Genomic DNA, 25,378 nt, shown 5'->3' with positions numbered 1-25,378 from the left:
ATATACTCAATAAAAAAAACTGATTGGAGAAATTATAATAAAGTTTGGAATAAAGACCAAAATAATAAGCCGCATAAGTTTGGTACGAAATATTACAAAACAAAAAAAAAAACAAAAGAGCTCCTTGAGGCTTGAGCTGAGAGAGTTATTTAATCTTTTTTTGGGTTTTTTAATCTTATATATACTAAGTCACTCTAGTTTCTTAGTTTCCAGCACCAACAGGTCCAACACAGTCGCTGTCCAGTCTGATCTTCTTACTCGGTGGTTCAGCTTCTTCCTCTTCTTCCTCTTCTCCTCCTTCTTCGGACTCTGTGTTTCCTTTAGAAGACTCTGCTGCGTCATTGCTTGATTCATCAACGGCTTGAGACTCTTCCTCTTTCTTCTTCAGATTCTCAATCACCTCCATCAGTTCTCTGTTCACCTGTTTTATCAAAGCATTTATATGTTATACCCAACGTTATTACATTGGGAATTCCAACTAAGAATGTATAAGAAGAAGAGATGAATTAGTTTTAACCTGTGGGTTCTGGAGAAACTCAGAGAGGTCAGTAGTGCAACAAGGACAGGTCATGACGTTCTTCTTTGCGCGTAGTGTGCGCCCGCCTCTGCTCCTCTCTCGCACTTGAGCTATCCCAGCAAATTTAGCTTCTAAGCATCCCTTGCAGAAGTTGTGAGCACAAGGCGTTGTCACTGGAAGATTCATCACTTTCTGACAGATTTGGCAGCTAAATTCTGTGTCACACCAGAAAAAAAAAAACACAATTAACAGTTATGGATTGTGCTCTAGATACAAAAGCATAAGTGACAGTCGATGTTTATACCTTTGCGAAGTTTGTCCATCATAGAATTCTTTCCTCTTTTCCTAACGATCTTCCTATACTCAGGATCCAGAGCAGCAATACACTTTCTACTAGCAGGTGGAGACTTCATCCATTTCCAACGACCATCAGCTTCCTAATCAATGAATAATGTATACGCAGGCACAAGGGAAAAGGTTAGAAATAATGAACCAAACCAAAGAAGAATATTTGGTATCTGCTCAAACTAAAGAAAGGCTGTACTAACATCGAAATCCCATGATGGCTTCTCCTTTCTCACAAACAGGTCAGTAGCTTTCTTGAGCTCAGGAATAACAGGCAATGGCCTTGGACGATCACCAAGGTCATCACTGCAGTATAGTTCAAAACCTCATGAGGCATTAAATATAGCAAATACAGAAATAAGGCACATTCCAAAAGAAAATATATATATCAAACCTGGCCCATGGAGCTGCCTCATTGTCACATCTAACAAATAGGTAACGACAGACCTTAAAAGAACCCTACGGAAAACAGATGAGTAGGTCAGGATAAAAAAACAATCACGCTCAAAAAGTATCGGTGAACAATTCAGAAAGTTATCTATTTGTTTTGAACCTGTATTCCAACTTTTTGCCAGCACTTCTCAATCCTGTACACACCATCATATCTCACTCCTTCCTCAGGGGCATATGCAGAACGCTTCTCCTTGTGAGACCTGAAAATTGAAGAGTCAGGATAACATTCTGCTCAGAGTAATATCGACCAAAAAAGATAAACTAGAAAAGAACACCCGGTAAGTACAGCAAGCTTAGCTGAGCGGAGCTCTATGACGACAAACAATCTATTCTTGTTCAATAAAGAAAGCAAAATTTGACACAGGAGCATCCCAAATCCACTTATAGTTAAAGAAAGACTGCAAAAAAGTGAGAATGATAACCTGACAACTCGGACAGGATAGCCCATTTTGCAACTAATTCTTAGAGCCTCATTCATTTTCGTAAACGTCTGGTCGAAAGACTGTATCTTGCTAGTTCTTTTGTTTCCAGTGAGATCCCTTCCACCACTGCAACACACATCCAAAGACATTAACACAAATATTTCTACAAGAAATAGCCAATAGTCCAAGCACCAAAGGATATGTAAAGCAAACCTTCCAGTGTAGAGGAACCATTCACCATGGTCCTCATCATCTTCATACCCTCCAGAGAGAGCAACTGACTGAGCTCCAAAACCCGATTGGCCAGCGATTCCAGCAACATGAGGGAAATGCGCTCCCCACTGCCTACAATCTTGCCTGTCATCCCAAGACTCACCAACCAAGACACCTTTCTTTCTAGTGGGATCATTATCCGCTGTTATCGGACCAAAATAATCACCAGGTATCGTCACATAAATCTTACCACTACAAGCATTAGCTTTCCCAGTCTTTTTAGCCCGCGAGGTAGTAAACGCCTTGTCAGGCCTGTCCTGGTTCCGGATGAAATGCTGAACCTTGGCTGCAGTTACCTCAACAGCACAATTTGAAGCCTTTGCTAAACGAATAGCAGAGACTAGAGTTAAGTTGATGCGTGGATTATGCGCCACGTGTTTCGGAATCTTTCCTCGGCATGTCATACAAGTTAGATTCCCTTGAGCTACCCATTTCTCAAAACATTTCAAACAGAAGTTGTGACCACACGGTGTCTACAGCCACAAAGGAACACAATAAATCACATCAGTCTCCATACTCTTAACTAACCATACAATCACAAGCATACAGATTCAATACTACTAATCTCAAAGATCTAAAGAGTTATTAACAAAATCGATGAGAACGAAACTAACCGTGACAGGTCTTTCTGGCAATTTAATGCAAATAGAGCAACAGATATCTTCATCATCATCGCTCTTCTTCTTCTTATCGTCTTCTTCATCGTCACCACCAGCAGCAGCAGCACCACTCATGAGTTTTTGCCTTTTTTTGGCTTTCTGAGCTTCGGTGAGTGTCACATCAGCCTCAATCGCACGGACCGCTGCTACGAGATCCGAACCGCCGGCGCTTCCGGAAACCGGAACGGCGGAATCGACGACATCGCCGGAGCAATCGGGACACTGCCACTCTCCAGTCAAAGAAACGAGCGATTCCGGGAGGAGACACGCCACGTGCCATGGAGTGACGCACGTGCTGCACGTGAGCGACTCTTCCGCTGGTGGAGTGGCCTTGCACCGCATACACACACCATCTCCGTCGCAGGGAACCTGAATCTCAATCGCCATTGTTGAAACGAGTGTGAGAGAAAGAGAGAGAGAGAGATTTTGGTGTTATTGAGATTTGGGGGAAATTATAAAAGGAGAGAGGGGAAGAGAGAGAGGCGGGTCTCGAAAATATTTGGGGGGAAGTTGAAAAGTGGAGCGTCTTTTTTCAAAACTGAATTAAATGAAAAAATATCTTAAAAAAAAAAAAAAAGAGAAAAATAAATATCTCACAGTTTTGATAAGATAACTAATATATTTGACTGAATGACAACTAATATATTTGACTGAATGACAACTAATATATTTTACTTTCCTTTAAAAGGTGTGGTCTGGGTCAATATTTTATTATTTAATGTTTTTATTAAATTTATGTTGAAAAGTTGGGTTTGTAACGGATAAATATGTGGTTTAAGAAGAAAAGACAATTTTTCTATTATATTAAAATGATTAAAGTGTAATTCTGAATTTTGATATTGTAACCGATACGTACGTGATGATTTAAGAACAAGAAAACAAAAATAAGTTATGAACTAGTAGTGTTAGGCCATCATTACAACGAGAATACTCTTGGTGTTCTAAGCCTAAAAAAATTACAAAAATAATGAATAGTGGATTTAGAACTATTTTTTTGATCTTGAATAAGAACTGATTTAAGCCCAGTTCTTATTCGACGTGGCTTCACGTGATTGGGCGAGATTTTTTGGAAAAAAAGAAAATATTTCATTTATATAAGTATGCAATTTAAATAAGTATGCAATTTAAATATTAATTTATAAGTTTTTATAATTGTAATATGTTTAAGAATATTATATTAATTTATAAGTATATAATTGCTTTTATATAAATATGCAATTTAAATGTTAATTTATAAGTTTTTATAATTGTAATATGTTTAAGAATATTATATTAATTTATAAGTATACAATTGCTTTTATATAAGTGTGCAATTTAAATGTTAATTTATAAGTTTTTATAATTGTAATATGTTTAAGAATATTAGATTAATTTATAAGTATACAATTGCTTTTATATAAGTATGCAATTTAAATATTAATTTTTAAGTTTTTATAATTGTAATATGTTTAAGAATATTAGATTAATTTATAAGTATACAATTGCTTTTATATAAGTATGCAATTTAAATATTAATTTATAAGTTTTTATAATTATAATATATTTAAGAATATTATATTATTAAATCTTATGATTTTAAACATGTTCTTCCAGTAACTAACTTTTTAACAAAAGATTTAAACTAATGATGTTACATTATTTCCATAATATTTTTACTATAAAACACCCAAAATTGTTCCCTATAATGCCCTTAGTAGTTTAGTGGAAAGTCACTGTTTCTTCTAGTTTGAATTGTATTTTTAATTGGAGTTTTAGAATTTATAAATGTATATATTAATGTGACTCTAATCTGTTAGAAATTAATTTTCATATTAGATCCGAAACTAGACCATTGTCCATTGGAAATTTACAGATTGTCTTCGGTTTTGGTTGGGTCAAGTCTATTTCGGGATCATCTCGTCTTGTTGCCATCTGGGCTTTTAGACCATCTCCAACAATCCTTCATATGGAGTGTCTAATTAATTAGAAAAAAAAAAAAAATTTAAAAAAGCAAAATAACAGGAGAGAAAAACTGAAGAGTGTTTTTGAGAAGAATAGTAGAGAAGCTCTCTTTGTCGTTTTACACTAATCTTTGTCGCAAATTGGTTCCATATCGAATAGTAATATCGAATAGCAAATCGTTTTACACTAATCCGTTTTTTTTTAATAATAAATAATAATAATCTTTTATCCTATAAAACATAAATCATCTGTCCAATAACATCAAGCCATATCAGATTTTTTTAAAATGAAAATAAATCGACAAAAACTTTAACAACGGTATAGAAAGAGAAAAAAAAACTGAATCTGTCGAGAAAAAAAAAGAGAAAAAAACTAAACCAATTTAGTGAAAATGTAAAAACCCTTGGCTTTCTTTTTTAAAAAAATATATCCACGATCTAGAGTTCTTTGTCTTCCATGATCTTCAAATAAACTTCCCACTTTCACCACTTCTATCAACTGATCTTTTTCAAATCACTATATATACACAATTCTCCTCTCAGTTTCACCAAACCACCACCATTAAATCTGCAAAAACTGAAACTACTTTTACGAACATGACAATTTTCAATTACATCTCGGAACCGTCCTTTTTGCTCGACCACCGAGCCCGATCAAGAAAAAATCTCATTTCAGCCTCACCCCCCCCCCCCCCTGAAGCTTCGCACCGTTTTCATCGTCTTCTTTCTTTATTCTGAAGGTGATTCTTTTGTTCACCCACTCCTTCTTAAGATCACTATAGAATCTGGAATTACTTTTGATTTGTAATTTTGAAGGTCGTTTGTCAATATAATTGCAGGTACGATTGTGGTTGTTTGCTACATGAAGCTTGATTTCACGTAGTGCATATACGCTACAAATACATTTGAAGTTCTTCTTTGTTTTGGCGTTATTGGTGAGATAACAATGAATAGTAAAAGAAGGCATCATATATATTGCTTGTGGATGATAAATTGGTAAAAATAATTCTAATTATTTATGTTTTCTGCTGTAGAGATGAGTCGGGAGTTTGTGTGAGTAAACAGTATTATGTACAGTTAGCAGTAGCACCACAACTTTGAAGGAAAGAGAGGAAGTACTTAGAGCAAGGCCAATGGAGTAACCCATAATTAAATTAATCATATAATTTTTATTAATCTAATCAAAACAACCCATTAAGTACTTATCAAAATTCTTCCTTCCACTAGAGTAACCCACATAGGTTTCTCAATCATTAAAATTATTGTTTATTAATTTTGAAATTTAATAATTTTAAATTGAAAAATAAGTAATATTAGTTACTTATATTAGAAATAAAAATATTTTACAGAATTCAGAAATACTAAACATATTTTACAAAATCGAGGAAAATAGACAAATATAAATTATAATAGAAGAAACGAGCTACGGAAAAATAAATTAAATCCGTTCTATTGTTGGGTTGCACCAAATTTTTGCCAGATATGTTCAATCAAGTCTTTTTGAAGGCGGTCATGCATTTTTGGATCCCGAACGTCATTTCGCATGGTCATTATATTATGGAGATTCGTTGGCCTATCTGTTGAATATGATAAATCCACATGAGAAGTTCCGCTTCCTTCTCCTTGATAAAACTCTGATGGATCATAGAAACTATATTCATGTCGTTCGTCTTCCACTATCATGTTATGCAATATTATACAAGCTCTCATTATCTTGCCTATTTTTGCTTTATCCAAAAAAAGTGCGGGATTCTTTACGATTGCAAATCGAGCCTGCAAAACTCCAAATGAACGCTCTACATCTTTTCGACATGCTTCTTGATATCTAGCAAAGAGTTGGTTTTTTTGACCTTGTGGAAGTGTAATTGATTGGATGAAAGTTGCCCATTTTGGATAGATACCGTCAGTGAGATAGTACGCCATTTTGTATTGCCGTCCATTGACAACGTAGGTAATTCTAGGAGCTCGACCCTCTAGTATATCATCGAACACTGGTGAGCGGTCCAAAACATTGATATCATTTAATGTACCTGGTGGTCCGAAAAAAGCGTGCCAAATCCATAAATCTTGCGATGCCACAGCCTCTAGTACGATTGTCGGTTTTCCAGATCCACGTGAATATTGTCCTTTCCATGCCGTCGGACAATTCTTCCACTCCCAATGCATACAATCTATGCTCCCTATCATTCCGGGAAAACCACGATATTCTCCAATATTCAGTAATCGTTGGAGGTCTTCCGCTGTAGGCCTTCTGAGGTACTCTTCTCCGAAAAGATTTATAACTCCGCTAACAAATTCTTCAAGGCATTTGTGCGCAGTGGTGTCAGCAAGTCGTAGATATTCGTCCATCATATCTGCTGCACTTCCGTATGCCATCATACGAATTGCTGCCGTACATTTTTGAAGTGCAGAAAGACCGAGCCTTCCAGTTGCATCTCGTCTTTGTTTGAAGTAAGGGACCCCATGTTCAATACTATTAACAATACGCAAGAATAACGGTTTGTTCATTCTAAATCGACGGCGAAACATACCTTGAGTGTAAGTGGGATTCTCACTAAAATAATCACTCCATAACCGATTGTGGCCTCCTTCTCGGTCTCTATTAATGTGCACTCTTCTGAAAACTGGTAATTGTGGATCTTCCGATTGAGTCCAATGGTTCTGAATTTCCTCCACTATACTGTCAACTTCTTCCTCTACCATATCATCAACTTCTTGATCAGAACTCCAACTTGACATCTTGTTAAAATATTTGTGGGTTTAAAGATAGAAAATTTGATCCTTTATTGTGGATAAATGGTTTTTTTGTTTTTGGGTTTAGAAGATAGAAACTGTTTGAGAACAAGGTTATGGTTTTAAAAGTTTACAACTTAAAAAAAAAACCTACAATCCGAATGAGAGATACAAGAAATGAAAAGAAGGATGATACGAATGAATCTGATATGTGGCCAATATATAGAAAAGGCAAAACATAACAGGCCGAAAATGATTCACAAGTCACTAGGACCACCGAGAAACATACAAACATACAAAAAACAACATGTCGCATACAAACAGCTTCACGGTTCTTAACAGAACATGACCACCTTCACGGGACTCACCAAAACACAGGACTCTGTCTAAAGGTGTGTTTAGACAGAGATAGATGCACTATAAACGTGTATCTATCCAAGATTAGACAACTGAAAAGTCTGAGTTTATGTTGATTAGATTGTAATTGGATTAGATTGTAACGAATGTGTTTACTTTTGTAATGTGTGTTTGCGGAAGAGGAATATACACTAACAGTATAGTTAGATGTAAACTTGAAACACAAATTGTTAGTTGAAACCTAGATAGTTTAAAATTGAAAAAATTATGGTTTTTTGTTTTATGATTTGCAACCATCAGCTTTAGTAGCATCATATCTTATCAGACATGATGTCAAATTTTTTAAAAAAGATTTTCAAAAAGTAGTCTTTAAAGTCAAGCCTATTTTCAAATGCAATCATTTACATGAATGACTCAATTTTCTTTATAATACAAACAAAAGCAGCAAAGCATCTTCTTTTTCAAATAGGATCCAAGCACCATTTTTCAAAACAAAACAACAATCACTTGCTACCAAGCCGAGAACATGTTACAACATACATGAAAAGATCAGAATGTACCTGGTTTTAAAACAGTCTCCACAATCTGGATGGTCAATGAAATCAGCCAATGTCAGCCGCCTATTGTTCCTGTCAGAACACAGTGAACATCTTTAAGTAGTTAGAATCGTTTCTTAGTTTTATGGAATTAAAATTTTTAAGTAAATAGAGACTAAAGTGATGCTTACTGTAACCATCATCAAGAATCAGAAAGATGTATCTTCAATTCCCATAACGGAGAACATCTCAGCTACACACCACTGTCTCCTTTCAGCAATACAATACAGAACATCAACAGAGATCAAAACGAAAAAATAAAATAAATGAAGCAACAAATTTGGAAGACAAACCATGGAGGAGAGAGAGAGAAGCTGGATTGCTTTGAGTTTGGCTCTTTCAATTTGGCTTAGCGAGAAGCCTACTTCATCGAGTCCACAAATCAACAGAATGAACATAACTTGCCTTGTTCTGTTATGTGTGTTCCACAACCAAAATGCACCTACAAGAAAGACACATCACAAAACAAATCATCTACATTATCGGACAATCATCCGTGAGTGAAGTAAAGCAGACAAACAGACAAAACAGACCTTGATAGGCTTGACTCTCATCCCACAGATCAGTGGCAGCTACATATGGCTTCCACGAATGGCTCTTCCTTCTTACATCACAACAATAGAACACCACAACTCCGAAAGCATGAAAATGATTCACCAAACACCATAACTCTCGTCTCAGATAGACAACACATAGCATCACAAAGAATACAAATATAATTCAATCTTGGTTCTCCATCAGCTAACATAGATAAAAAAAAAAAAAAAATAGAACAAGCAAAGTTGGGAAGCAAACCGTGGAGGAGGGAGAAAGAGAGAAGGAGACACAATCTCTCCGGCAATCCGAGGTGATGGAGTTCAATCTGAATCGTCCTCTGATTCAATCTTGGTGCTCCATCACCTCTGAATCGTGTCTTACCTACGAAACCAAACCTAAAACTCAGATTCTTTTTGCATGACCATTGACAATCCCTATTTTGATTGAACAATGAAAACTAACCTTTCCGGTGCCCCTTGCCGTCCCATCGCCGTCTCTCGCTGTCCTACTCGTCGGATCGGGATTAATAACCCCTGGAACCAGAGATCGATTGCCGTCAGGCTCGAATCGTCGGATCGAGAATTCGAGATTAATAACCCTTGTAACCAGAACCGAACAGCAATCGTTATCAGGGCAAACATTCACCTCTTTAGCCAGGAAAAACTGTTTTGTCGATTGAATCGATCGAAACTGAGGAAGGATTGAATCGTTTCTCTGTCGTCGAGAGGAGAAAGAGAGAGAGAAAGGATCGGCAAAAGAAAAGGAAGAAAATGAGAAATTGTTTTTTTTGGTCTTTTATATTTTGAGATACATCCAATCAGAAGAGGCCGCATAGGGTTACTTCAACCGTTCTTTGGATGCTCACTTGAGTATCGATTCTCATGTTTTTGGGCTTTTCTTTTTGTTTTTGAATTATTTTTGATCCAGTAACTCTAATAGCAATCCACTAAGAACTACCACTGGCCTTGCTCTAAAGAAAATGGAGAGAAATGTGAAGATGAATAATATATATTATTTGATGACAAAACATCATAGTGTAAGTAATATTTATATTTTTGTTGTTCATATACTTACACCAAAAATAAAACAGTTAAAACTTAAAATACAGTATCTATTTTTATTAACATTTTTAATGAGTCAACCAAAAAGTAATATTGTAAAGTACTTAAGGATATATTTACTATACAAATTTACTATATTACAAAGAAATAATTAGTTATATATTATTTGTAATCAAACAATAATTCCGTGCGTATGCACGCGACAAATACTAGTAATAATAATAAATATACAATCTACAATTAGTGATCTCATATCCATTAGCCACCTAACCACAATCACATTAAACAGCGGAAATAACAATACCAATAAATAACCATTAATCTAATAACCAATAACAATTAACCAGTATTAATTCCAAACATAAATTAATGATCCAATCAACATAAACCAGAGAACCAATAATCCTAAACAACATTCTAGGACTCAACTCTAGCAACCTAACAGAAGTCAGACAACCAAGCGAGCCACTAGAACATCCTCCTCTTCATTGCCTTGATTCCATGATCACACTTTGCCTTTACCTGCACCACAAACACAAATTGCAATGCATGAGTATTTTATAAACACTCAGTAAGGCAATTCTCCCAGTGGGCTATACACACAAGCAATAGAGACATCTCTAACCATCAACCAACAATCAACATACAACAATAACAAACCAGGACTCTGCATCGACCGACATCAACCATGCATCGACCGACACCAACCATGCATCGACCGACACCGAATGGGGTTGCATCGACCGACACTCACACTGCATCGACCGACGCATGCTCGACATAGCACGAAAACCCTAAGTTTAACGCGTCGTCCTCGCATTTGCATCGACCGATGCACAATGCCTAACATCGCTTTTCCCCAAGCTTCTCGCCGGATCTTCGTTCCTACAACCACAAAACTCGATCCCAAGCTACAAGAAAACTTCCCTATGTCCCAAATAACGTTCTAACAAGCCAAACAACACATAAACAAGCAGATCAGAGTAATCTACAGCTTAGATAAGCCATGGTCATGCACTTACCTTTGCCAAGACGATTCTGAACCTCAAACAAGCAAGAAAACACTTACAGGAAGCTCCTACAACGATCTCAGCTACAGATCTCTACAGGAACAGCTTCCAATCTCCCAAAATCCTCAAGAACACTCAAGAACACTTTTCTCTCTTTCTTTTCTCTCAAAAACGGCTAAACACGACTAATGAGACAGAAACTCGACTTAAGGGTTTTCTCTAACCCCAAAACGCAGCGTTTCACTTAACTCGTTCCCACAAAAACCGACGTGCATCGGTCGATGCATCCTTAAACTGAGATTCCGGTTCGCAAATGTTACAATTCTCCCCCACCAACATAGATTCGTCCCCGAATCACGAACAACCATCGGCCAAGGCTCCCGTGCAACCGTCTCCACGGCCCGCAATCCTCTTACCGATCTATGGAAGGTCATCTCTAGGCGATAGACTCACGTTCCATGCATTATTTGCTCTCGACTTTTTGACTTTCCTTTACTCATAGGCCTTAACCTTGAGTTTTATTGGCTCCTCATCAGGCTGAAGCCTGCATGCCATAATGTTGGCTCCTCATCGGGCCTAAGCCCGCATGCCATAATATAAGGAAGTCCAATATTCGTCTCTCGGGTTGCCACCCTACAGCGCACCCCCGGATCGTCATCCGAAGTCGATATACCAACTATGCCCTCAAGCCACAAAGTCTCAAGATATGGCGGTACTAGGAGAACTAACGTCCCCCAAGAGTCGCGAGAAAACAATTCTGCACACGTCTGAGTCCTATCCCTAACCAGGTTTCCTCCCCGTGACTCGCGTAGAACAAACACAATGCCCCACCAGCCACATATCCCCTCACCAGAATACCTCATGACCACACAAAGATCATCTCAATGCCCCATGGGCTGCCATAAAGGCCAAACAAATGTCCTAAACAGGACCGCCACGAAGGCCAAACAAATGTCCTAAACAGGACTGCCACCAAGGCCAAACAAATGTCCTAAACAGGACCGCCACCAAGGCCAAACAAATATCCTAAACAGGACCATCACGAAGACCATTCGTCTCGAAGGACCGTCACGAAGACCACTTGTCCCGAAGGACCGTCACGAAGACCACTCATCCTGAAGGATCGCCTCAACAGGCCACACGTCCCGAAGGACCGTCACGAAGACCACAGATCCCGAAGGACCGCGTAAACAGGCACATTGGCTAAACAGCCACGAAGGCCATACAAGCCTCTCCAAGGCTAACAACCACTAAAAATTGACAAATTCTAACTCATCAAATAAAACTTTCCATTTTAGAACTTTCCACATTTGGAAACTTTCCTCTTTTAGAAACTTCTATTTCAAGAAAGTTTCCCCCAAACCACCGCCTCACGGAAATTTCGTATCCGAACACCATCTCATCTTGTTACTTAGTCGCACAACCAATTGGAATACTCCATTCCCGCTCCAGCCACATACTACAACTGGGACCAGACTAGACAAGTTCAAGTTGTGAACTTCTTCTCGAACCACTTCTTAAACCTTGCCTTCATCCTCGCCTCTGGCTCCCAAGTCTGCTCCTCAACACCATCACAGTCCCAAAGAACTCTCATCAAAGGAACTTTCTTCTTCTAAAGTTCCTTGACCGTCCTCTCGAGAACCCTTAATAGTCTCGCCTCCAAAGTCATATTAGGCTAACGATCTTCAGGAATCTTAGCCAACAACTGATCATCCTCACGGAGACACTTCCGCAACATAGACACTTCCGCAACATAGACACATGGAAAACCTTGTGGAACGCACGCATAACCTCAGGCAACTCCAGCCTATATGCTACCGGTCCCACCCGCTCCAACACTCTGAACGGACCCATATACCTCGGACTCAACATAGTCTCTGACAATGACCTGTTCGGTCCCCAAAACATGCCCATCATGAGGTACACTCTGTCTCCCACCTGAAACTCAAGATCTCTCCTCCTCCTATAAGCATAACTCTTCTGCCGATCCTGAGCTTCCTTCATGTTCAACTTGAGAACCCGAATCTTCTCTGAGGTCTCCTGAACAAAACTAGCACCATACATGCTCCTCTCCTCCACCTGATTCTAGCATAACGGTGTACGACATGGTCTCCCATACAAAGCCTCATAAGGAGTCATCCCAATACTAGCCTGATAACTGTTGTTGTAAGCAAACTCTACCAGGTTTAGGTGATTTTCCCAATGGCCACCCCAATTCAACACACACATCCTCAGCAAATCCTCCAACGTCTGGATCGTCCTCTCTCACTACCCATCTGTCTGGGGATGATAAGCTGTACGCATGTGCACCTTAGTGCCCATCTCTGCCTGAAACGCTCTCCAGAACACCGAAGTGAACTTGGAATCCCTATCAGATACAATGCTCACTAGCACCCCATGCAACCTGACTATCTCCTTCACATATTTCTTAGCCAAGACCGCTACTCCATCCGTCTTCTTAATGGCCAGAAAATGTGCCGACTTAGTCAACCGGTCTACACTGACTCAAATAACATCAAAGGTCCCAGACACTGGCAATCCTACCACAAAATACATAGTAATCATATCCCACTTCCACTCGGGAATGGGTAGACTCTTCAGTAACCCGCCTGGAACCTGATGCTCAGCCTTCACTAGCTGGCAAACATTGCACCTCACGACCCAACTAGCTACATTCTTCTTCATCCTGATCCAGTGATAGTACCTCTTGAGATCACGGTACATCTTAGTCGCTCCTGGATGAATAGAGAACTTGCTCGCATGAGCCTCCCTCAAGATCTCCTATCTCATCTCCTCATCCTTGGGCACACAAATCCGCCCATGCACCAAAATAGTACCATTAACCGAAACCTGATACTCAAAACCAACATCCTTTGAGGCATCCACCAGCCTCAAATCCTTCTTTTGTGCCAACCGCACTCTGCTCAGAAGATCTGCTCTATCAACTGCCTCCAAACCCAACGGCTCCTGAGACACTGCACACAACCTCAATGCACTGATCTCTCCTATCAGAGACTCTATATCCTGCTCCTGAGCCCAAGCTGCCCTCTTCCGACTCAAAGCATCCACAACCAAGTTAGCCTTACCAGGGTGATAGGCTATCTTCAAATCATAATCCGCCACCAGCTCCATCCACCGCCTCTGCCTCAAGTTCAGCTCGGGCTGAGTGAATATGTACTTCAGGCTCTTATGATTTGTAAATACTTGTGCCTTTGCACCATAAAGATAAGATCTCCAAATCTTCAGGACAAAAAGTACAGCAGCCATCTCCAAATCATGAGTAGGATAGTTGTCCTCATGCTTCCACAATTGTCGCGAAGCGTAGGCAATCACCTTCCCATGCTGCATCAACACACACTCCAAACCCACTCTGGATGCATCTGTATAAGCCACATAGGGTTCTCCCTGCTCAAGCAAAGCCAACACTGGCGTAGTAGTCAACATCTCCTTAAGGCTTGCAAAGCCCTCCTCACACTCCTGTGACCAAACAAAAGGAACATCCTTCCCCGTCAACTTAGTCATAGGGCGTGCCTTGCTTGCAAAGCCCTGCACAAACCTCCTGTAATAACCTATCAAACCAAGGAAACTCCTGATCTCTGTGGCGTTCTACGGTCTAGGCCAATCCCTGATAGCCTGAATCTTCTCCGGATCTACAGAAACCCCCTCTGCAGAAACAAGGTGACCCATAAATCCCATCTCACAATGCCAAAAACTGCACTTGCTCAACTTAGCAAACAACTTCTGCTCCCGCAGCTTCTCCAGAACTGCCTTCAAATGAACTGCATGCTCCTCAGGACTCTTAGAGAATACCAGAATATCGTCGATGAAAATGATGACAGACACGTCCAGAAACTCCTGAAACACGCTGTTCATCAATCTCATAAATGTTGCTGGCGCGTTAGTCAACCCAAACGGCATCACCAAAAACTCATAATGCCCATACCTTGTCCTGAATGCAGTCTTCCTCACATCTGCCTCATCTATCAGAATCTGATGATAACCCGACGCCGGATCTATCTTGGAGAACCAAGTAGCACCTCTCAACTGATCCAACAACTTATCGATCCTAGGAAGAGAGTACTTGTTCTTCACAGTGACCCGGTTCAAACCTCTGTAATCAATGCACAAACAAAAACTCCCATCCTTCTTCTTAATGAATAACACCAGTGCTCCCCATGGTGATACACTAGGACGGATGAATCCCTTGCTCAATAAATCCTCCAACTGCTTCTTCAGCTTTGCCATCTCTGCTGGAGTCATCCTGTAAGGAGCCTTGGATAATGATGTCGTCCCCGGTTCTAGTTCAATCGTGAAAGGATCAGAACGAGATGGTGCTAACCCCTGCAACGACTGGAACACATCCTCAAATTCCTCAACAACCTGAATACCGCTAACCGTAAACTGCCCCACTGACTCACGGCCCTTCTCGATCATCTACCCAGCCTGCATGGCTGAGATCACGAGACTCCCCGAAGTCTAATACCCTGAAAAACCAACTTTCCTCCTGGCCGCTCAAACTCCACTCTACCCCGATGGCAATCCAAATATACCATATGCCGATGCAACCAATCCATCCCGAGAATAACATCATACAACTCCACTGGACTGATAAGCAAATCCGCTGGCCACAAATCTCCTTCAACCTGAATATCAACTCCCCTAGCTTGTCCAATGACCCTCAGAAACATGCCTCCCGCAACTCTGACAACTCCTGTACACTCCCCGGGATCTCCTCTGATCTCAGCACTATTTGCACACTCCGGAGTAATGAAGCTATGAGTAGCTCCAGAATCAAACATAACATGAGACTTAAACCCTCCCACCAACAAGGTCCCTACACAATAAAATCTGAACCTACTGAAATTCACAAAGTTTAAGTACACAAAATTATACCTGTGATCGCTCCGGCACTGGTTCCACCAGTCTCGACAGTCGTGTAAACCCGTGGCGCCTGCTCAATCTGTGCTACCTGCTGCACTCCAGGCTGCACCACATGCTGCACTGCTGCCACTGCCATCTGCTCCAACTTAGGACACTTAAGCTTGATGTGCCCATGCTCCCTGCAATGATAGCAACCATGAACCGCTACCGTCGAAGCACTCCTTTGGGGACAGCTAGCTACCTTGTGATCCATGCTCCCATAACCAAAGCACCCTACACCACTCGGTCTCTACGTAGCCTCCCACTTCCTCTTGGTTCCCTGTCCAGGCTTGCCGCCCTTGCTAGAACCTCCCTGATGATGAGCCTTTCTAGGATGCATCGCTGGTCTAACCGTCACTTCCTGTGCCCTGATATCCTCCTCAATCTCCGCTACAGTCTCAATCAACTCTGCACGCATAGCATAACTTCGTCCTCTACAATGGACCCTTAAGTCATTATAAAGAGCCCTCATAAACCTCCTGATCTAGGCCTCCTCAGACTCTATTGCCCGACCCCCATAAGATAGGAGTCGACTGAACTCCAAGTCCAGCTCCCACACTGACCGTGTTCCCTGAGATAACTGAAGGAACTGCACCTCCAACCGGTCCAATGCCTCTCTCAGAAAGTACTTGCGGTTGAACTCCTCCATGAAGTCAGCCTGATAACAGGTTTTTCACCCAGGGTATCAATTGCCTATGTAGTTGTAGTACAAAGGGTTATCAATCCAAATGGTTGTTTATGCTAACAGGAAGGATGCAATCAGAACAATGCAAGTCAAGCCAAGCAATAATGAGGTTTTGTCTAACAATCCTAAAATAATAAAACAAAAAAATATGAACAAGGAACCACACGACCTAAGCACTCGATGCAAGCATTCGAGTACAGGATCGGGTAGGGTGATCGAGTAAGCAAAGAAGGTATGAACAACTTGAGGGGTTACTCGAAGCAGGCGATCGTGTACCTGTTCGGGTAAGGGATCGACTGATGAATAGAAATGCAAGCAATTAAAATACGAAAGCTTCTAAGGATGGGGTAATCGAATCCTAAGTATTCCTAACCAGTACAGATGTCTTACATGCCTCAAGAAAATATTTCCTAGACAATGAATCTGTAGAATCTTGTTAAAACACTCTCGTGATAGAAACAATCAACCTTGATCACTCCCCTACCCAACTCTCGTTGGAGAAACATGACCAAGAAGGGATTAAGATCCGATTCATTATTGTCAGTAAACCCCTTACTCATCTAATCTCTTAGGCTAAGTGAGTAAACCTCTAGCATTGGTTGATTCAAGCATCTCATCTACACCTCTCGGTGGTAAAACATCTTAGATCTATTCTCACCCTCTCGGTTTGTTGACAACATTAAGAACACCAATCTAGAAGGAAATCTATTAAACATATACAATCAACTAAGACATCCTAACCGATCAAGAACACAAAATCATCTATCCCATCCCTAGAAACTTTACTACACTACTCGAAAATCATAGCAGGAAACATCAAAGCAAATATAAACGAAAATTGCATTATATTAAACGATAAAGTAGAGGGATGAGAGTGCAAAATATAAATCTAACGAAATGATAAAAAGTTATGAAATAAAATCAAAAACAAAAGGGAAAAATGTTTGAGTCGCTCAGTTCTCTCACAGAAGAATTCGCTCTTTGGTTTGAGGGTCTACGGCGTGCTCGTTTGCGAGGAAGGAAAGGAGGAGTTTATATATGGAAACCCCTTTGACCTAGCTTCCCAGACCTGCCCAAGGGTATACTCGATGGGGTACACGAGGATGAGGTCGAGTTAGTCTTCGGGTAGATCTTCGGGTTGGTGTTGATGCTCTTGGATCCTCCTTGATCGTGTTGGGGTTCGGTCTCGTTCTTCCAGCTCGATGGCTCCTTCGGGTACATCTTCGGGTTTGTCCTTGTTTTTCTCCATTTTAGGCTCTTAAGCACCTGGTTTCATCCAAAATATGCAAATGTAAAAATGCAACACCCTAAATGGCTTAAAAGTGAATTCCTACAGTTAATGACCTAAAAATGCTAAGTTAAGGGTATGAATAATGCAAAATATGGATAAAAAGGGATGCTAAAAACTTGTAAATTAGAGAGTTATCAGACCCCCAAACTTAAATCTTGCTAGTCCTCTAGCAAGGAAGTAGGAGAGTGCGGTTTGAAAATGGGGACTCATAACCTTTATATACTAAGCGAAGGATTCAAGCTATAGTCCTTAAAGATAGTTTAATGGTGCTAAAATCAATCAACATACTTACCCATATTTTTCTATGCTTATTACCATGCATCGATCTAGTTCAACCTCTAACTAAAAGTAGATAACATCTCTTTCACATTCATTAAGTGTTTGGCGAATTCTTGCAAATGGAAGGTGAATCAAGCTCAATCGGTTTCAAGGGCAAGGCTTTTTAGTAAGGTGGTTTCAAGCAAATTCTTTGGATGGTTTTCTCTCAAAAGAAGGAATGCTAGACTATTGTGAAAACTATCTAAGATTGAGAACAATTTGGGCATACAAAGCTTAACTCTTGATAATCTACCCTTTTCTCATTCACTTTTTTTTTTTTTTTTTTTTTTTTTTTTTTTTTTTTTTTTTTTTTTTTAATATCAAACCCCCTAGAATTACACTACCCACATCCTTGATTTTAACTCTCTTTTTTTTACTCCCTAAGATTTAAACTTTAAATTTCTAGCTCTCTTCTCTCTTTTTTTTTTCTTTTCTTTCTTTGCTAAACTCCTAATATGTATATATATATATATATATATATATATATATTTTTTTTTTCTTTCTTTCTAGGAGACTATAGCAAGATCTTTTTTTTTTTTTTTTTTTTACTACTTAGAGACTTAGAGCTAATTGATTCTAACCTTAGGGACTTTTTTTTTTTTATTCCTCAACCCAACCCCAAATAAACATACTAACCACCTATCTTTCAAAACCGAATCTATTAGCTAGTTCAAATTCTAACTTAGCTGAATCAAGAGGCAGTTCTTTGTCGTTCTCAATACTCTCAAGGTTTCACAACCTATAGCACAATGAAAAAGGCCTCACTCAACAATTTACAACAAGGTTTGAAAGAAAGGTTTGGGTTCATGGGTAGGACAAACAAATCGGGTTAAAAGAAAAAGATTGGTGACATAGAGTGTTAACCCGAATTTAGAGTTACCATGAGCAAGTATTCAAATTCCATAAGCAAGACAATTTAAGTTCAAATTAAGTCCAATAATATAGAGATGATCCAATGTTCAAGCAAGTGGAGAAAGTATTCAAAAGACACAAGGTTCTAAGCAAAGATTTTTCCTTTTTTTCCAAAGATTGATCTAGCAACAATGAACTGTAACTAAGGGCTATAGCTTCAATCCTAAGGTTTGATTTTAAACAAGGTAGTTTTAATCATTGTCCCCTAAGATGCGTATGCAACAATCCTATATGAAACAAATTAGACTCTATCCTAATATGTAAATGAAACTACATGAACACTCTTTTTTTTCTCATTAGAGAGCTTGGTGATATGCACGGACGACTTACTCGGACCAACATCCGAGGGGTTGATCGAGGGGGGTATCGCGTAGCTCATTGGGTAGGGCATCAGGTAGGGCATCGGGTAGTATGACGGGTATGGCGGGAGAGGTCCAGAGTGATCACCCGTATAGCCACTCACAGGGTACATCGTATACGGCATTGTATATGGCATCTGGTAAGGCGGAGGGAAGAGTCCTGAGTAATTACCCGATTGTGTGCTCGATGGGTGCATCGGATATGGCATCGTGTACCCCATCGGGTTAGACGTCGGATAGGCGTCTGAATGGCTTCTCCGCGATGCTTCAGGTCGTGTGATGTTCTCCTCAGCTTGGGGCTCGTAGGATGATGCTCTGTGAGGTTCTGGAGGTGGCAGTCCTCGAGTTCCTCATAGCGGTCCGCTTCTCCCCATCCAAGTTGGTGTGTGTGCTGAGGTAGGAGCTGAGGCACAGCTTGCCTTGTCTTGCAGCTCCTTGATCTGACCTCCCATAGTCTTCACCGAACCGGTGAGATCCTTCACCTTTCTCACCAAAAACTTGTTCATCCTCTTTAGCCATATGATCCTCTTGTGGGCTTCCCTCACTCCAACCGGTTGCTTTTGAGAGCAAACATACTCCTCAAAATCTAAATCTTCCGAGCTATCTCCCTGTCTTTGCCCGGTTTCCTCTCTCTTCTCAGCTTCGGATTCCTCCTCCGGATTGTACAACTCCTCCAAAGGTGGTGCAAAGTCGATGTTATCTCCCAGCCGGACCTTGGTGCACATTACATTAGGTAGGATCTTTTGTGCAGCTCCGACGGTTGGATGGACGAACTTGAAGAGCATCATGTCGTTAGGCCTCTCATAGGCCAAAAATCTCGCCAGCACGAGGTAGTCGACGTCCAGCCATCTCAGATCGTGTACCACTCCCTTCAAGGGCACATCGCAAGCCACTAAAATCGGTGTGATCAGTCCTCCAATGGAGATCTCTCCGCCTCCTTCTCTTCTCTTAATAGCCCATGACTTCAGGTACAGGAACTGATCGAGCAGCACAAACACCATGCTAGTATCCGCAACATCCCCAACTAGCGGTGTACCATCCCTAGCATTGTCCAAAACTCCACACAATGCAATGTCCAGCAGCTGAAGCTCGTGATCATTCACATTCCCAGTCTCCTTTCTAGCAAAAAGAGTGCATGCGAGGGACTTGTGAAAATACCTCAAGTTAGGGCTCCTTATTTGAGCGGATTTGGTGCTTGTGGACTTGTAGGGGAGCTTGTCTCCTATTGTCAGCCATAGGGACCTCATTTCCTCCTTGCTAACCTCCATTCCTTCTCCATTACTAGCCTTGAAACCATACAGCTTCTCCATCTCCTTGAAAGTGAGCCGGTACTCCTTGTTCCTCACAGAGAAGGTGATGAACCCGATCCCTCCATCGGGTAGTAGGGTCGGGTGGTTTTTGAAATAATGTAACCGCAGTGTGGAGAGGAAGTGAACCGTCTCCTCCTCATAAGCCTCGAGGTTGGCTCGCATCATCTGGCTCATGTGGCACATGACGAACAAGAACTCGACATCTCTAGCGATGCCCAACTACTTCATTATCTCACGGTGAGGGTAGCAGGTACCAACGAAGCTCATCTTCCAGAAAACCTTAAAGAGTTATGCCGGAGTCTCCACTTCCTTCTGCTTCAGCCTCCTCGATGCTTGGCATGTTCTCTCTCTCTGCTCCTCCTTGGTGTCACGATCCTCTTCCTCAACTGCTCTCTCAGCTACCTTCTCAGCCTTCTCGGAAGCTGGTCTCTTTCCTCTGGCAACCGCAGCTCTGCTCCTTAGCCGCGACATTTGGATCTCCTCTGGCTCTTCTCCACCAGCATCAGAATCGACCTCCATGGGGTCGGTAATGGTTCTCTCAGACGTAGATAGGTCCCTACGTCGAGGAGATCGACGAACAGCACTCGCCATCAGACTATGTGAGCGAACTCGATGGTCTACACGATCGGTTGCTCGAGCACCTGATCGGGTAGATGATCGGGTCGAGCATCAAGTTGGGGAAGAAAAACGTCCAGCCAGCGGTTGGGAATGCGGAACGTTTCCTCTTCTTTGGGATTCTCGAGGTTCGACGGCATCACCTTCGGTTGTAGCAGCGGTGGAGGTTGATCTTCTCCCCTTCCTTTGGTAGGTTTTCGTGTGTGGCTCCATTGTCGAATCCTTGAGAAGAAAAACAACTAAGACTCGAGATTAATAGGGTTAGTTCCCAAAGAAAATCGAAGGTCACTCGAGTTCGAGAGAGAATAGAAAGTAGGGAAAACAAAAAAGCTCTAGGGTAGAGAAACTTATCAGTGCTGCTGAGGAGGAAGGGTTCGAAACCCTTAAATAGAGTAGGGTTGGTTGGTGGGCTTCGCCGAGAGTGGGCTTGGCTTGTGGAATTCGGACTCAACTCGCCACCCGAGCAAAGACACGATCAGGCGCGTCGAGTACGGTGTTGGGTTGGCCCTCGGGTTCCTCAATTTCTTTTTTTTTTTTTTTTTTTTTTTTTATAAAGAAACATATAAAAATAGAAAATAATATAAAACAAATAAATCAAAATTAAAACAAAATAAAAGATACTTTTGGGACTTCCTCCCAAGTGAGCTTGTTTTAAGTCACTAAGCTTGACTCTTCATGTTCTTTAAGCATGGGATCTAGGGGGGAGAGGTTCTGGAATCCTCTCCACTATAGCAGGCTGGTTCAACTGATTCTCCAGGTTTTGTCCAGGTTCCAAAGCAAATGTAGTGTTAACTTCCTCAAGATGTTTGACTTTTATCTGTTTTGTCTTAGTGGAAAAAGCTTGACCGCCTCTTAATCCTCTTCTTCACATCAAACTCCATCTTGAAGTGCTCACCATGCTCTATTCTGATCTTGCCTTGCTTTACCTCAATCACAACACCTACTGTTGCCAAGAATGGTCTTCCTAGAATCAGTGGATCGTCTGGTTCCTTGTCCATATCAAGGATCATGAAGTCAGTGGGGACTTCCATTCTCCCGATCCTGAGTGACAAGTTTTCTAGGATCCCAATAGGATGTCTGACTGTTCTATCAGCTAGAACCAAATACAGACTACTTGGTTTAAAACTGGTGAAACCCATCTTGTTGGCAACTGACAGTGGCATAATGCTAACTGAAGCTCCAAGGTCGCACAAGCAATTCTTGAAAATCCGAAGTCCTATCGAGCATGGCAAAGTAAAAGAGCCAGGATCCTCCAATTTTTCCTCGATTTGCAGCTCAGGATCTAAGCACACTCCACTTCTGAGAATCTCAAACCCAATCTCCTTCACAGCCTCCTTAACCTCGTTCTCTAGCCAAGCTGCCTCCTTGGCAGCTTCCTCCTGAAGTTTGTGTGGTGGAAAAAGTTAAGGTGGTGGAGCTTTACGCTTGGCCACACGCTCTGCAAGCGCCTCCAGTTGTATGTCAAGTGCAGCATTGAACCTTTCCTCTAGTTCCCCTTCTGCTGCTACAAGTGGTTGAGGTTGATCTTTCATCTGAACATCAGCCTCGGGTGGTTCTTCAATTGGCGATTCTCGAACAAGTGCTAGATCATCAACTCGATCATGCTCCTCGGGTAAAGGCTCAGGTTCATACTTGGATATGTAGTGCTTGGCCTCATTTATCCCATAGTGATCCATATCCTCCCCATCTTGATCTTCACTGCCCTCAGTGAGGTAATCCTCATATTTATCATCAAGGAAGATGGCTTGGGCAGTGGCATAATCCTTAGGGTTCTGAACTGCTTTTCTTGGAAGCTGGTTGATCTTTGGAGCTGGTTGGTTGTTGTGGTGGCCCTCTAGGTACCTCAGCTTATTATTGAGCGAATCATAGTTAGCGGTCATGTCATTGTATCCAGAGTCGATCTTGTTGCTCATTTCCGCAAAATGTTTTGCAGTGTCCATAGTAGCGGTAGCCTAATTTTGAATCATCTGCTGAATTAGGCCGCGTAGGTCAGCGTCTTGGGATTGGTTCTGCGGGCCTTGCTGTTGTTAGAATCCAGGTGGTGCAATGGGTTGGTGGTATTTTCCAGAATACTGCTGCTTAGGGGCATAGCCTTGGTTCTATTGAACAAAAGGCTTCTGTTGGACCTGGTTCCCTTGAACTACTGATGGGTAGGTTTGGTCTTGAGGATTGGCAATATTCGGGTTACGGTAAGACAGATTCGGATTCGGCTTGTAGTTGTTGTACCCTTTGTTGTAACCTCCTTGGTTGTTGATGTAGTTCATATCCTCTATTTGAACAGTCTCCCCATCTTGTTGTAAAAACTGCTCTTCCTCTGATATTGCATGAACATGCTGCTGCTGGTTGAGGAGCTTATCGAGCTTGTCATTGAGGGCTTTCATGTCCCTCTTGTACTTGGCATCTTCCTCTCCTGTAGATCGCACAGTACGATCGTATTCCTCATTATAATGCCCATCAGATTAAGCCAAGTTCTCCACTAGGTCCCAACCTTCATCAACATCCTTGTTGAGGAAGTTACCATTGCTTGCGGTGTCCAGCAATATCCGTATATTGGGGACCACTCCTCTGTTAAGTGTACTCAACAATGAAGCATTGCTGAAGCCATGATGAGGACATCGGGTAGTGTATCCCTTGAAACGTTCCCAATCTTGACTGAACGTTTCATTGTTCTTCTGAACAAAGCTGAAAATGTCATTTCGCAGCCTTGCGGTTCTGGAGTTGGAGAAGAATTTGGCCAGAAACGCCTTCTTGCACGCTTCCCAGGTGGTGATGGACTCCTTGGGAGTGATCTCTCCCAGATGTGTGCTTTGTCGCCCAAAGAGAATGGGAAAAGCCTGAGTTTGAATCCATCCTCACTAACTCCATTTATCTTGGTGAGGCTACAGAGCCTATCAAATTTATCCAGATGATCCAATGGGTCCTCCATTGGCAATCCATGAAACTTGTTGCTTTGTATCATCTGGATGAGACTACTCTTGATCTCGAAATTGTTGTTCTGGACAGCAGGTGGCACAATGCTATTCCTTCGAGTGTGAGTAGATGGAGCATCCCCTGCTCCTATGTAGGCCCTTGCTTGAGGAGCTGGTGGACCGTTTTAATCGTTCATTGTCTCCTCATTTCTGGGTGGTTGCGGTTGTGGAACTTGTTGTTGACGAAGTATCCTTGGTCTGTTGATGTTGTCGATGAATGGACTCAAGTTGCGGCTACCTTTGGATCGTGTTTGAATGCACAAGTAGGTGACCGAGGGTGTACACGAGGGTCAACTCGATCCAGGTGATCGAGTGACGGGTCGGGTGGGTACTCGGGTTGTACCTGAAATGCAAAACGAACAAAAATGAAAGCAAACAAGTCAGATTCCAAACCAATGTAGATAAGAGAACTTGATCTAGCAAGTGCTGAAATCCTATACATAGCAAAATTAAATTCAACCAAATGGCAACGGCGCCAAATTGATAACAGGTTTTTCACTCAGGGTATCAATTCCCTATGCAGTTGTAGTACAAAGGGTTATCAATCCAAATAGTTTTTTATGCTAGCAGGAAGGATGCAATCAGAACAATGCAAGTCAAGCCAAGCAAAAATGGGGTTTTGTCTAACAATCCTAAAATAATAAAAGAAAAGAATATAAACAAGGAACCACACGACCTAAGCACTCGATGCAAGCATTCGAGTACAGGATCGGGTGGGGTGATCGAGTAAGCAAAGAAGGTATGAACAACTTGAGGGGTTACTCGAAGTAGGTGATCGTGTACCTATTCGGGTAAGGGTCAACTGATGAATAGAAATGCAAGCAATTAAAATACGAAAGCTTCTAAGGATGGGGTAATCGAATCCTAAGTATTCCTAACCAGTACAGATGTCTTACATGCCTTAAGCAAATATTTCCTAGACAATGAATCTCTAAAATCTTGTTTAAACACTTTCGTGATATAAACAACCAACCTTGATCACTCCCCTACCCAACTCTCATTGGAGAAACATGACCAAACATGCATTAAGATCCGATTCATTATTGTCAGTAAACCCCTTACTTATCTAATCTCTTAGGCTAAGTGAGTAAACCTC

The 25,378-nt window shown here is 41.2% G+C and overlaps 1 protein-coding gene and 1 non-coding gene across 3 annotated transcripts; one reads left to right on the top strand and one right to left on the bottom strand.

Annotated features, from left to right (window-relative positions):
* Window positions 1-23: 23 nt before the first annotated feature.
* On the bottom strand, window positions 24-3,264 carry LOC104701194 (E3 ubiquitin-protein ligase ORTHRUS 1). 2 transcript variants are annotated; one of them, XM_010416844.3, is made up of 9 exons: window positions 2,625-3,264; window positions 1,951-2,483; window positions 1,738-1,863; window positions 1,416-1,515; window positions 1,257-1,321; window positions 1,066-1,168; window positions 822-954; window positions 518-732; window positions 24-421 (listed from the first exon to the last, which is right to left on the bottom strand). In XM_010416844.3, the coding sequence occupies exons 1-9, from the start codon at window positions 3,054-3,056 to the stop codon at window positions 203-205; spliced, it is 1,926 nt and encodes a 641-aa protein (XP_010415146.1). In that variant the 5' UTR covers window positions 3,057-3,264; the 3' UTR covers window positions 24-202. The 2 variants fall into 2 exon arrangements, with proteins under 2 accessions (XP_010415146.1, XP_087316299.1); XM_087460173.1 differs by having other exon boundaries at window positions 1,738-2,483; window positions 2,625-3,159.
* Window positions 3,265-23,911: 20,647 nt separating this feature from the next.
* Window positions 23,912-24,018, top strand: LOC147941356 (small nucleolar RNA R71). Its single transcript, XR_015562959.1, has one exon. It is a non-coding gene; the product is annotated as a small nucleolar RNA R71 (small nucleolar RNA).
* Window positions 24,019-25,378: the final 1,360 nt, after the last annotated feature.

This window comes from Camelina sativa, chromosome 7, assembly GCF_030686135.1.
Source record: "Camelina sativa cultivar CO46 ecotype springtype chromosome 7, ASM3068613v1".
Taxonomy (NCBI): Eukaryota; Viridiplantae; Streptophyta; class Magnoliopsida; order Brassicales; family Brassicaceae; genus Camelina; species Camelina sativa.
Note: the sequence above shows the minus strand (reverse complement) of the source record. Positions and strands in the feature narration are given on the sequence as shown.

What these genes read in the sequence shown, in the direction of transcription:
- LOC104701194 (XM_087460173.1), bottom strand. Translation starts at nt 3,056, where the DNA reads ATGGCGATTGAGATTCAGGTTCCCTGCGACGGAGATGGTGTGTGTATG. An exon ending in TGCCAGAAAGACCTGTCACG is followed by an intron (nt 2,484 to 2,624) that starts GTTAGTTTCGTT and finishes TTGTGGCTGTAG; the next exon opens with ACACCGTGTGGTCACAACTT. An exon ending in GGCAAAAAGTTGGAATACAG is followed by an intron (nt 1,322 to 1,415) that starts GTTCAAAACAAA and finishes TGTTTTCCGTAG; the next exon opens with GGTTCTTTTAAGGTCTGTCG.